The following is a 14,573-nucleotide window of genomic DNA, read 5'->3' as shown; positions in this document are numbered from 1 at the left end:
GCCATGTGCTGTTTGTTTGTTTTACATTTTAAATCTCTCTGTAAACTGTTAAACATGAACATCTTAAACACCAAAACTATAGCATGGTTTGTTTGCTTAAAAGTCTGTTGATCATTACACATGGCATACAGTATTGAAGAATCTATAAACAGATTGCTTATGGTATGTTATGGACAAGGTTGCCAGAAGTGAGTAAAACTACCAATGATGAACATATGTGGCTGGATGAGATAATATTTATCCTAATTCTGTTTTATTCCTCCTCTTTGCATGCCTCTTCCTTTAACTTGATTCTTGAGATTTTTGTAAGAAAAAATTCCTTCTCCTGATGTTTCTATACCTTGATTTTATGTAGAATGTAAAATTGGAGCCTTATTCTTATTTGTGCCATGGCCCCTTTAAATGGTTCTGGCAGTATAAAGGGGCCTTAAATGTATTTAATATGTCTTTAAGGTCCCTTTATGTTGCCAGAGTGGTGTAAAGGGGACTTAGTGTAAATGAAATCAGGTTTTTAAGAAAAGATGGATTTATGTTACAGAAAATGTGATGATCTATTGATGATAATAATATAAGATGAAGCATTCATTACATTTTCACACCCTCCCAACATTTACTTCCTTGAATATTTTTATGCCCTCTTCTTTCCTTTAGTGTATGTAATTTTATTGTTACATTGATAAATTATCACATTTTTTTTTCCAGTTAAGCCATGGAAACATTTTGCAACCAACCACAATAACTTCCCCTCAGCTTTCCCCGCTTTCCCCTCACCCCAAGCTTATGGCTCCTCTCCTCTCTGTGTCAGTGTGAATAAACAATACAGTCTCAATTTAAAAAAAAAACCTGATTGCACCCTTTGTTTTTGCTCTGCTTGGCTTGAGTAAAACATTGTGATTTGTATGAGCCCTCATGCAAGCTACTAATTAAAACAAGTAGCAGGAGGAGATGACTAACGTACAGATATACCTTATTATGCACTGAAGTTCCTCGGGGCCTATTTAAACGCAGAGGTCTGTGCAATTGGTACAAATCAGCACTTGCCAAATAATAAACCATCCTGTTTGTACAGTGTACTTGGGATTTCATATAGCTCCAGTTTGCCTAAACTAAACTAAAAAAAATAGAATAAAAGTTTACTACTTCATGTTTTTTAAAAAATCAAATACTCATTTGAGAGATGGAACAGGCATTGTTAACTGTAAGGAGCTTAAGTACAAAGGTGTAAGGCTCCCACCCTATTGGAATTGCAACTTCATTCACATGCATTCTTGCTGCTGTTCTTAGTCCTGGACCTTCCCTGAGGCAGACAATGCCAAACTGTGTGGTGTATTTTTCCACTATAAAATAGGCTGAGTTATTACAATCATTTTCACATGTGATCTCGGTAGAGTTTCAACCCAGATGTCAAGAGGTGACAGGCTAACACATGAACCTTTTGTGTCACTTGCACCCCAACAATAAATATTAATGCATGATATTTCTGTATTAACCCCACTGTATGATGGAAGAGAACTTTTTAAAAATTAGCTTTGCCTAATAGACTACAAACACTAGTTTAGTTGAGAGTTACAAACACCTTGGGAATGGAAGTTGTTCGTAACTCTGAACAAAATGTTATAGTTCTTTCAAAGGTTTACAACTGAACATTTACTTAATACAACTTTGAAACTTTACTATGCAGAAGAAAAATGCTGCGTTCCCTTAATTTTTTTAGTAGTTATGTTTAACACAGCACTGTACTGAATTCCCCCCCCCCCTTTTTTTTTTGTCTCTGCTGCTCCCTGTTTGTATATTTCTGATTCCAAATGAGGTGTGTGGTTGACTGGTCAGTTCATAACTGTGATGTTTTTAACTCTGAGGTTCTACTGTACTTAGAAATTAAAACTGGTTTATACATGTCCTTGACTTGTATTTTTGCTTTGCAGAAAAGAACTAATGGAATTCGAAGAAACTCCAGACAGATGGACTCAGGTTTGTTTTATATCTTTTATTAATTACTCTTTTGAATTAAAAAGGCAAAAGAAAGCTTCAACTATAACATTATCTGTATCATGATCAGCATTACACTGCACGCAGCGTTGAGAACACATTGCTTATTTTTCTGTTGGGATCCTAAAGTCTTGCAGGTCTAAATCAATGGCTTGGCTGTGTTTTCAAAGGTATGGTCATATAACTGACTGAACTCCAGGTTTTTTTACATGCATGTTTATAAGCAGTGCTTGTTCAGCTTTGTTTGCACATTGAAAAGCCTCTGGGCTTTTGGTTAGCAGTTTCTCCACCCTTGTGTACTTTGCTGTTAAAAACAGGCAGCTGTGTATAAAGCTTAGTTTCTGATCCTGCAAAGTTCTCGGTGCTTTCAACCTGCCTTGGGATTTATCTGTACCTTGCTGGACTGGATTTTAGCCGCTCTCCAAAAAAGCCATAAATAGTCTGTAATTTTATATACACCTTCGTAAAGGCTGTATTTCCCACTATAGTTGTTAGATTTCTCACTATAGTTTGTTATAGAATCATGGACACTGGCTCTTAAGAAAATTAAGGGTTTAATTACAAACTATCTACTAACTGGGTGAGCATCTCCTCTGGAGACCAATTATTTGTCTGAATAGAATATTCAATAGTTCTTCTATTTAACACTGACATTTTTTACAGTAATTATGCTTTTGTCTTTTGTATGTTTCTTTTCACAGTTTAATTACTGGAGATTTGTTATGCCTATGGTGATAACTTAGTTTTATTCAGAACAACTATTTTAAATGTTTCTGAATGTAGATACCTGAGAACAATTTGAGTAGAACACTAAATGGGCTAGCAGCCTTGCACCATCTCAAAACCTGGTAAAGCTGTGTGTTTGCTGAGGAGTAAGTGAGGTGGTTAGGCTGCCATCGTTCCAAATGTTCAGCTGCACAGGTTCTAAATGTTGAAACAATCCACACCCTTCTTACTCATGTCAGATTATGAGATGTTTTAGAAGACTTACAGTTGCTTTGTTGCCTCTAGCCAAAACTTGCTTCACTCTGCACTTAGGTCAGCCTTTATGCCGTTTTACTCAAGGAAACTTGAAGCCAAAACTTTTAATGTGTACTGCTGTCAGAAGGGGCAGCATAAAGAGTAACAAGCCATTGGCCTAGTGGGGCTATTGCCTATTTACTCATTCAATTATACAAACTGATGTTTTAAGCGTATTGTTCGTGTGTGTGAGCTCTCATTTAGGCCCTAATTTTTAAACTTTGCTGTCTACTGTTAGGTGCTCAAGTCCCTGTGTAGCCACTTAAATACAAGTAACTTGAGCATTTTCAGCTCCCATTGACGTCAGTAATTATTGAGATCCCTTATTCAGGAAGGTGGCGTAAGCCTGTGTTTAAATGCCATTGAAGCAATGGGATTTAAGCACATGCTTAAGTGCTTTCCTGAATCAGGGCCTAAATTATTAAGGCCCAGATTCTCCGAATAACTTATTCTGGAGGTTGAAGTCCATTCAACGTTAGTATTGATAGCAGGCTCTGGTCCTCAATTGTTTTTTGGAAGCCAGTGGAAGTTCAGGACCTCTGAAAATCATTCTACTATTTTTTAGGTACCTAAGTTTATGTCCCCTGGTTGAAAATGTTGGTCTTGAATCTTCATACTTCTGCAAAATTGATTCTGCTATTACATATATTTGAAATAAGAGCTAACAAAACATAGCTGAAAACTACATATTGATCACATTCTTCTGTATAAGCAATGTGGCAATTTTCAAATTAATGGCATAATGGCAAGGCAATCTCTATCTTATTTGTATCCTTCTAGCACACAGTCTTGGAGGCTACTGCAATAATTTGGTTGAGTTAACATTTTAAAACAAGAACGTCTGTGGGTTGAATCCTGGCATCTTTTTTGCATTTTCTAAATGTACTGTTGACTGGTAGTGTTTCCATCAGATAGCAGCTTCTATCTCTCAAAGCAATGTGCAATCAAGAGAACAACACTTGTAAGAGACAGATCAATTATTTCAGACATGCATTACTACAGCGGTGCTAGTATCTTTTCAAGAACACAGGATCATAAATCTCTGAAAATCCTAGCACTACTGTGATATTTCTGTTGAAAGTGATAGTCAAGGTCAAAGTTACCAATTAAACTTTAATACACAGGCTTTAAAAATGCCTAGTCTAGTACGTGTTTGAGAGATCTGATGTGTTTTGCTCCCCACAGTGTTGTGATACTGAAGCCTGGGCCATATTTTTAACAAAGCTGATATTTGCTGTTTTTCAGTAGCATGTCCTTGCAATGTCCAAATATTAGTTGATATCAGCAATAGATACTCTATGTAATCATCACTTTTTTTTTTTGTGGCAAATCTGCTGTAGCCTGCTTCTGTTCTGTGTCTGGCTATTTTAAAAATAAGAGTGGTCTATGGTAGACCCCAACTTAATAGAAACTGAGTTGTCTTTGGAGTATAAGGACCAAATTCTGCCCCGGATTACACTATGCAATCCCCAGTGACAGGGATTTAGATCAATTAAAAGGTTGGAGGGGAGACTGTGGGCAGTATATGGCCCTAAGGAAGTAGCAATTAGTGTGAAGGTATTGGAATTTTCACCTGGCTTAAAGTAATTCTGCTTCTTTTCTGGCAAAGCTCTTACTTTGGTGAAGAAAGATCCCTAGCCCAGCTGTGCTACCCTATAAACGATAAATGGATAGTGTCTGCTTTTCTCTTTAAAGATTATGTGGTTGCATTTGGCAGATTCCTTTTAGAGTTAAAGATATTCACTTGTCACTCTTTCTGCTTCATAAGAGGAAAGGATAAGAGATGGGGCCAGAGGGGCAACAGATAAGGAAGGGGAGAAGCTGGTAGCCGCTGGAAGAGCCAGCAGAAAGGGAGTGTACCTGTGCAAAAGAAAAGCAAACTGAAAAGCAAAAACATATGGTCTACTGTTTGATTCTTTCCCTATGCCTTGTGGCTTCCCCATGTGGGTCCAGTTGAGGATGGTCTAGCCACTGGTTTTTATAGGTACCAGGCTTGGGGCAACCATTCTCCACATTACACTGCAGTTAACAAAATGTGTGTGTGTGTGTGTGTGTGTGTTGCTGGCATATTTATGCACATCTGTGAAGCAAGCAAGAATTTGGCCCAGTGTTTGAATTTTCTTTATAATACAAAAGATGAAATGAAAGTTTGTACCAAAGGGGATTTAAGATGTGATTTAGGTTTGCAGGAAACTTTGCCTGGAATGGGAAATCTGAAATGATAACTCTAATTTTTTGCATTTTGAAGAGGGATCCTGCAAACCCATATGCACGTTTTAATTTAAGCATGCTATTGACATGCTTCAAGTTAAACATGTGCATGAGGATTTGTATGACTCGGGGCTTATTTTGATAAAAACATGCACTGTGCTGAACATCTATAATGTCTTTCTTTTGTTACACTTTTTGTTAATAAGGAAAAATTGTCATAAATAGCTTGGTCCCCAGTATTTGTAAAAACACAATTATTCTCTTTGATATAGAAGTGGAATGTTGCAAGTTTGTCGGCTGTCCCTTTTATTTCCTGGTATGTATAGAGCTAAAATGTAATGGATTCACTGTTTAGTGTTTTTAAACTAAGTTTACCCTAAACATTTATGCTAATGCAAATATTGGGACTTTAATTTCTAAAACTGTAAAAAACATATTTCATGTCAGTATGATAAACTTGGCAAAAATGGGAACACTAGAAGCTTGTACTTCAGATTTGTTGCAGAGAAACTTGAAATCTGATCTGTGAAAGAAGGCTATGGCGAACGTGTTCTGATTTTTAAAATAGCTGATTTTCTTGCAAGCATGGATTAAATCTTGGAAAACAACCTTAGTTTTGGATTGAGGGGCAAAATGAAGATATGTATCTCACAGTTTACTGCAAGAAAACCTAAAGAATTCACTGTAACATTTCATCTGATTTCCAAATATTTACAAAATTGTGTGTGTGTGTGTGTGTGTGTGTATATATATATATATGTATATATATATGTATATATATGTATGTATGTATCTGGTCAATGTCTGGTCTATACATGCTTTGCAAAATTAGTCTTTAATACTGATTATACACTGTTAATAAAGGAAAGGAATTGAAGGAAAGTGTGAGGTTATTGCTTGAAGAACATACGTTGGGAGCTGTGCAATTGGAAATAAAGTAACAGAGATATGGTTATTTAAATAAGATATAGTGGGAGGTTGGATACAGCATGCTTTAGAGTTTTTATGCACGTTAGACTGTGAAATCTCATAACCAGAGTGTGGTATTGTAATTCCCTGTGTTATTTAAATATATGCAATGAAAAGAAATATTCATCTATTTTATGTATTATAGTGAATGTCTATTTTTCATATTAGAAAAGTAGGAAATATTGCAATATATTCTGAATGACGTTTTCCCTTCCCAAGTATATGTCATAAGCATACTACAGAATTTGATACCATGTTTCAACATAATGGGAGATATTTTTCCCTGTGATATGTATGTCCGATTCATTTTGATTCATTGCATTGGGAGCCTCACCCCAGCATGGTATATCTAAGAGTAAAATCTGTCTTATTCAAATGTTTAATTGTCCTGACTTAACTGTAACCTCTTGCTAAGCATTGACACAATTGTTAAGTGCATTGAAATTGCAGTTACAGCTGAATTCTATTTAATTATCACTTTTCATTACAAATACTAAATTTCTGCATATCTGATACTCTCCTCTGCGGAACCTATCCAGGCAAAAATGTGCAAGCCCTTGAAGGCTCTGGATGATTGCTACATACAGACTTTTGTCATTTACCGCAAACACAACACATCCCATTACAAAGCATTAGCTTATTTCAAACAGAATATCATTGGCAGAATATCATTGGACAGTGGTTCTCAACCAGGGATATGCAGAAGTCTTCCAGTGGGGTACATCAACTCATCTAGATATTTGCCTAGTTTTACAACAGGCTATAAAAAACCCACTAGTGAAGTCAGTACAAACTAAAATTTCAGACAGACTATGAGTTGTTTATACTGCTCTATATACTATACACTGAAATGTAAGTACAATATTTATATTCCAATTGATTTGTTTTACAATTATATGGTAAAAATGAGAGAGCAATTTTTTAGTAATAGTGTGCTGTGACGTTTTTGTATTTTTAGGTCTGATTTTGTAAGCAAGTAGTTTTTAAGTGAGGTGAAACTTGAGGGTACATAAGACAAATCAGACTCCTGAAAGGGGTACATAGTCATAGTTGAGAGCCAGTGTCATAGGACACCAAGCACAGGATCTTAGCAAAGAGCACCCAAGAGCAAATAGCCGTAGACAAACCCCCACTTCAATCTGTGGCTGGCAAGAAGATTATGATCCAGCCTGTCAGACTCAGATCTATCCCTAGTGATCTACACAGTTATGACCTCTGGGTTTGATTGTTGCAACTCATTAGAGATAGAAATGAAGCCATATACCATGGAAAATCTTTAACTGATCCAAAACCTGTCTGGTTATTAACCTGGGTCATTGTGAACATGTTACCATCATGCTCCCCATAGAATATAGAATCGAGTTCAAGGTCTCTGTACTGATATTCAAATCCCTGCAAAGCCACACTGGGGTATAAAACTCCCCTGTGCACTCAGCACTCCCCATACCCAGAACAAATGGGTGGGGAAGGGCAGGAATCTGGCGGAACCTTAGCTTGCTCCGTCTTCCCAACACTGGTCAGGTTAGCTGTTGTGGTAGGGTTGTGATTTGCTGCTGCAGTAAACCAGCAATAAATTACAAGTCCCTCTTCCCCTAAGCAAAGGGAAAGCAGTGAGGAAATTTTGTGTTAGAAGGTGGCTATATATATCATGCCTCAGAGGGCCTTGGGTGTGCCCCCCAAAAATCTGAAGTAGTCACACAGGACGCAGATAGGTGCTTGTTTTATCTTGTTTTATTATTTAAACCTCAAGAAAGCCTAAGGGCCAGATTCCAATCTCTGTTGTGCTTTTATAAATATATAGTAACATAACGAAAGCCTTCTATATGCCATTATACCGGTGATCAGAGACTGGCCCTAAGAGTAATAGCTGGGCTCAGCATCCTTACTGAAGAGTGATGGATTCTTCATCATTATGAATTTCTGTGGATCACAGTATGAGAATCATTGGTGTAGAAATCTGAGGCATTTTTAATGTTTTAAATTTTCTCAACAAATTAGATTGGGTCATGAATATGGATACTACTTTGTAAACTATGAGAGGGGTAGCCGTGTTAGTCTGAATCTGTAAAAAAAAAAAACCAACAGAGGGTCCTGTGGCACCTTTAAGACTGACAGAAGTATTGGAGCATAAGCTTTCGTGGGCGAATGCCCACTTCATCAGACGCAAGACGCTTGCATCTGATGAAGTGGGCATTCACCCACGAAAGCTTATGCTCCAATACTTCTGTTAGTCTTAAAGGTGCCACAGGACCCTCTGCTGTTTTTTACTTTGTAAACGTATAGCACCATTTAATAATGAATTTTATGTTCTTAACATTGTTGAAATGCTGCATTAGATAATTTGGACTTTCAAAGCACCATACCAGAAGTATAGTATTAAAAGACTATGCTACTAATTAGAAGTGCTGCTAAAACAAATTGCTGAATGAGACTAGTATTTCAAACATACTGTGTAGGTCTGATAATAAAAAAAACCTTACTGCCAAAATATTACCAATCCAAACAGGGGAGACTAGAATAACAGGCGTCTTAAAAACAACCATTTTACTTTATTTATAGCATGGTAAACACAGAATAAAGTTAGGGCTTGTCTACACGGTGCAGCAAAATGTACCACAAGGTTGTGATCTGTAAAATGCTCTAACTGCCCCGGGTAGATCCTGCTGTCTAAAACACTGATACTCAGACTGAGTCTTGTGAGCCTCAGTGGCCCTTCAATGTGTCTCTTGCAGCTCTTTGCAGCACATGATATTAAAACATTGTGTGATTTAATTATTAACCAATCAGGATGCTTTTATTATGTTATTAACCAATTGAAAAAATAATAATACTTGGTTAGACATTTTGCTGTGAGAATATATATTTACTGTTTAAATAAGAATATCTTGTACCATAGTAAAGGAAACAATGAATTCACACTACTGTGCCTCTTTTGGGTAGTGTTGATTGCTAATTTGGCTCCTGAACCACTGAGTTCTTAGTATCACTGCTCTAAAAGCTACCTAGTTCCCTTTAATGTAGTCCTGAACTAGGAGTACGTTAATGCAAATGAGGTACCTTTTAGAGCTAAATGTACACAGGGCAGTTGGACTACCACATGTTAGAGCACACCTTTAGTGCACTTTGTTAGCACTGTAAAGACAAGCCCTTGGAAAGCGCTGAAAGTATTCTCGAGGCCATTGTAGAGACTTGAAGGAATTCTTTAACTTCTACTGTTTTTGGAAGAGTAGGTTGCCTGATAATTAGCAGCTATGATAAAAACAGAACACGTACATTTGCATGTTTTACTGGAGATATTTTTTCACACTATGTAGCTTTATGCTTGCTAAGTCTTCACTAAAATGTTTCATTGTAATAGATTAAACTATTAAAACTGAAAAGGGCTTTGATACACATTTAAGAAATTTGTTTAACTTTTATGGTTTATCCGATATACAACATTATTCAACTTCACTGTAATATTTCTATTGACAAATCTAACAATACATTTTGTATGCATTTGTAAGCATGGATAGAACATCACTAGTAGGTTGCAATTATACATAAGGAAATACTGAATACTGAATAAAAGGTAATATGGAACATAATTATATTATTGGTTTAAAATTCTAGGCAGTGATTTTCCTGAAAACCAGTCTGGAAGTAACACAGGAAGAAGTTTTTAAAATATCTAATTTTATTGAGGGAAAAAAGTCAATCCCAGTATTAATCTATTGTTGATCCTTATTTTGCTCCTTTCTCTTTTTTCATCCCCATGTTTATTTGCTACCTCTTCGATCTTCACATCTGCTTTTATTTCACCTTTTTCTGTAAGCTGGAACAGTGGGCTAGTGTGTGTTATTTCAAAGTGACACTCTGTGAATACGCTTGGGCAATAGCTTCATTTTCCTTTGTCCTGGGCTACAGCTAGAGCTGGATGGGAATTTTTAAGTGACACATTTTTTCATTGGAAAAATACAGATTTGTTGAAACTGAAACTGTAAGAAAAGGACAGTTTCCACAGATCTCCCTGATTTGAAAAAATATTTGGGAAAAAGTTTCGAATGTGTCAAAATGTCCCTTTATGGCATTTTTGAAATTAAAAGTTTTGTTTTTTGCTTTGGAAAATCTTGCTTTGAAATTTTAATTTATACTAAAAAAAAGTTACAATAAAAAAGGTCAAAACTGAAACATAATGTTTTAATTGACCCAATCAGATTTTTTTTTTTATCATTGGTTTGTGAAAATCTTTGAGATTTCAACTTTTTGTCCCAGTTTGAGGGAGCGGGGAATGTTTCGAAATAGAAAACTCTTTCTGGATGGGAAAATCATTTCCTGCCCAGTTGTTGAGGTGCAGTACTCATATCCAAGGATGATATGTCAGGGCATTAAACTCTGTGCTCTGGTGATCCTAGATCTGGCCCTTCAGGTGTAACTTTACCAGAACATAGTAAGATCAGCTGTCTTCTGACACATTCGTGTGTAATGTGGGTGGGATAAAATGGCTCTAAAACTGTTTTAGTGAATTGTTACAGCCCCATTTCCTTGAATGCTGTAGCACAAATAGATTCCCCAAAACGGTTCTGTAACAGTTTTGTCTCTCACACACTGCAAACAAAACAGGAGTTAGGATGTGTACCACCCCTAAAGCGTGCTGAACCCATCAGGTAAAAAAGTATCTGCTGTCGTACCCAATTAAATATTGAGCTAGATGGCTGCTAACCTATATTGTGATTTCTCATCTCAGGGTTTAATACCACTGCTACTTTTGCTGTAGCACTAATGCTAAGTGTAGGTATTTCCTCTCCCCAGAATAGTGTATCATGATGGCACAAGAACCAACTTGCCTAATGCAAAGATATTTTCCAGTAACTCAAGTTTTGTCTCCATGTAAAGTGTTTCAGTCTGGGTTTCTTGTCCTTTATTTGGGTTAATGTATTTAAATAAAATTTGTTTTGAGATTCATGGTAGTGGGATGTCATTTACCTGAGCACAATGGATATATTTTATTTCAATATATTTGCATAGCTCCCATTTGCATTCATGTTACTTACATTTATGTATCTGTATTTTCAATGTGCCTGTTGCTTTAGTATCTAAGCAGCGATCTAGCATTAAGAGCAGAACATAGCCGCTAGGATACATCCTTTTCTTTTAATTAAACATCAGAAGACCCAGATGCCAAAAGATGAAACATATTTATTTTGTCAAACTCTTTCATTGTTTTCTGGTTAGATTGCAAGATTAGGCTGCAGGTGGGTAATTAATTTTCTCTAACTTTTTGGTTGTATTCCTTGGAGCTGTTACTTTGCTTTGGTTGACTAACAGGTTTTAGTTCCCTCCCAAGGAATGCAATGTTTACCCTGTGTTCAGCATTTTTAATGTATGCCAAGGTCAAAGTTCTTCAAAACCCTTCTTTTACGTCCACAAGCATGCTATATTAACGTGGATTGTTCAGTGCAAAATGTGATATCTAAAAGGGACTTGGCACATGGGGATGGGGGGTGAGGGATTAGAGTGAACAGGCACAAATGGACATACAAATCTAATAAATGAAAACCATAGAATACTGCTTTTCAAAAAACAATACACTCCCTATAAAAATGCAAGTGTTCAAATTAAAGATGTCCCAGAGTTGCTTTTATTCAGTATTAGAGAGACAAGGTGGATGAGGTAATATCTTTTACTGGACCAACTTCTGTTGGTGAAAGAGACAAGCTTTCCCGCTTACACAGAGCTCTTCTTCACCACTGGGAAATGTACTCAGTGTGTCACAGCTAAATACAAGCAAAAGTCGTTAACACATATTTCAACGGACCATTCAAGGTGAAGTTGCCTGTTAACACCTCTCCAGTCACTGCGGTCAGGGGAGCTTGGGAGGGTTATAGATTGTGGTAATAAGCATAAATCCAGTTTCTCTATTCAGTCCTTGATTTTTAGTAGCTAGCAATGTCATGAATTTAAGATATGAATTTAATTAGTGTTGTCAGATGGCAAGTAGAAGAGAATGGCATGTCAGCAAAACTGTTATTTACAGGGACTTGTAAATCTCCCATTAATTTGCAAGGGTAGAATGTCACTTACCTGTATATTTCCATGTCTATTTTTAATTGTTAGAGTTCTAGCATTCTCAGAAAGCAAAACAGAGATAATAAGTCAATGAATTATAATAATCATAAAAAGTCACTGAATTTTAATATTACTCAAAAGGATATGGATTTTTTGTGAGTCATTCCTTTAATTTGATCACTACTGAGAGTAATGCTTACACAAAGAATTTAGGAAACATTGTAAAAATTTCTAAGAGCTAAATGTTCCCCTCCTGTGGGAGAAGAAATACTGCTAAAACTCAATTAGGAGAACTTCGCAGAGTTGCTGATGCACCCTGCCCTCATCAGGGGAAGGTTTTGTGGCCATGTGACAGGGAGAGGAAATGGCCTTCAAACCTTGGGAACCTGCTGAGAAATTGTGATGCTTCTCAATAGAGAGCTTGATCTATACATCTTTTGGGGTTTTCTGCTACCCATGCTTGTTGCAGTAATACTCCTGCTCTGAGTCTACCTTCAAAGCTAGAAGGTTTTGATGGAAGCATGCCACGCAAGATAGTTACCCCCTATGTCAAGAATGGCAAAGGTCCTGCAAACCCATGGATTCTTAGCTGCCTGGTGTTTGTCCAAAACCATTTTTGTAGGTAATAGGGGGCATGTAGAAACACCAGTTGCCCTTCTGGTGAATTTGGAGTTTTTCTGGCTTTAAAATGTCATTTTGTTTCTAGAGAAGTTACCAGTTCTGCCAGTATTCCTTGTTTTAGGTATAGGGAATTGCTCTAAAACTGGAAATAACTTGGTAAGGCACCTAATATCCCTATCTCTCAGAGTTGGGAGACTGATTTGTTAAAATGAATAGTGTAGTGTAACTGATAACTGTTATTTAGTGTTTTTACTTTTCATATTTGGGATTCATTATCTTTACATTAGGACACATTACATTTACATGGCTGTTCCTTCTGGTAGATGAACCCATAATGTGTTAAGTGAGGCCTAGTTTCCATTGCATGATAGAGATATGGTAGACTATGTAACAGAATTATTGGTAACTAATTTCCCCTTCCATGGCACATTATCTGTTACCAAAAGAAAGAAATGAATTTCTGTACAGGTGCTAATTATGTAAACTGAAAACAACTATCAGAGGGTATCAACTTTGTGGTCTATGTAAAAGGAACTTGGTGCTTTCAGTTCAGATCATGGTGGATAAGTATCCATGTCACAAGAAGTACCATCATAATAGTCAAGGCCTGAAAAATGTATCTGACACTTATTAGCTAGTGCCTCTCTCTTCCTTTTGTTGGACCTCCTTCCCTTTCCTGGCTGCACTCCACATTTTCTGTCTTATTTTTGCTATAGTATATTAGGATGCAACTTTTTCTGGCTTGGTTTCTGGCTCTCTCCCTTCACTCCCTTATGTCAGTTCCTTTCCTTACATTGTGTTCTTTTATTCCTCCCCCATCTTTTTGTCTCTCCTTTTTTTTCTTTCATTTCTCCCCCATAATCTTTGTAAAACTGACTCTTTCTTAGTACCATACGTCTCAATTTCTATATAGACTCATCACACACACACTCAAACACCTCCACTCATTGGTACTACTTTCTTGGAAAGTGTACAAGATACCCCTAACAGCTAGAAGATTATTAGCCAGAGGCTGATATGGAAAGTAGTGGGAGCCCTAATGTCCAGGGGCAATGCCCAGATGAGAAATCTGTAATCTTCTTACATCCACTCCTCTGGCTGCTGGGATTTCTACCAGGATGCTATCAATGGGCCTTGTTAAGGGGATCCATCTTTCATACCAGCTATTGAGTAGTAGCTGTCTCAGTATTGCCAAGCACAAGCATTCAGAAGTTACAAGTCAGCCTCTTTCTTTCCCCTCTCCCCCACCCCCAAAGCTATTGGAATAAAAATAATGAGATTTTAAAAATTATGCATTTTGTTTGTTTTTTTATTTGCCTTTTGGTTTTTGAGCTTTTGGGGTTCACATATTCAAGCTTGTCTCTGTAACTGTAAGGGCTAGTTCCTTAGTACTTAGAATTTTTTCTCTCTCTTTTTTTTTTTATGAAAGCTGAGATTCTCAGTAATCATTTGACTCTAGAAGCTGGAGCTTTAAGAAAAACACTAAATATTGACTTTCATGATAAAATCATGAGAGCTGGCAATACTGCAGGGTTGGATAAGTGTAAAGACCTCTGAAGAGCCTCATGGCTGTTGCACAGGATGTGCATATTTCACCTGCTCTCTTCAGATATGTTTCTGAAACAATGGGAGTGTATTCACTTCTCCACTCCTTTCCCAGCCTCAGGTTTTGATGACTTCTCCCCAGTGAACAGCCTCAATGTCTACCCGAACTG

General features: G+C 36.9%; 1 protein-coding gene across 7 annotated transcripts in view; it reads left to right on the top strand.

The window, feature by feature from the left end:
• The window catches only part of VAV3 (vav guanine nucleotide exchange factor 3), a 258,222-nt gene that overhangs the window by 158,323 nt on the left and 85,326 nt on the right, over positions 1–14,573 (top strand). For all 7 annotated transcript variants that reach the window (XR_010589723.1, XR_010589724.1, XR_010589721.1 and 4 more), the window contains one exon: positions 1,926–1,971. Coding sequence is in view for 3 of the 7 variants with exons in the window: in XM_065554296.1 (XP_065410368.1) it covers positions 1,926–1,971 (46 nt within the window). In the remaining 4 variants the exon portion in view is untranslated. The remainder of the gene's footprint in view (positions 1–1,925; positions 1,972–14,573) is intronic.

The sequence above is a fragment of the Chrysemys picta genome, chromosome 8, assembly GCF_011386835.1.
Source record: "Chrysemys picta bellii isolate R12L10 chromosome 8, ASM1138683v2, whole genome shotgun sequence".
Classification (NCBI taxonomy): domain Eukaryota; kingdom Metazoa; phylum Chordata; order Testudines; family Emydidae; genus Chrysemys; species Chrysemys picta.
The sequence above is the reverse complement of the archived record's forward strand: the minus strand, read 5'-3'. Positions and strand labels throughout refer to the sequence as shown.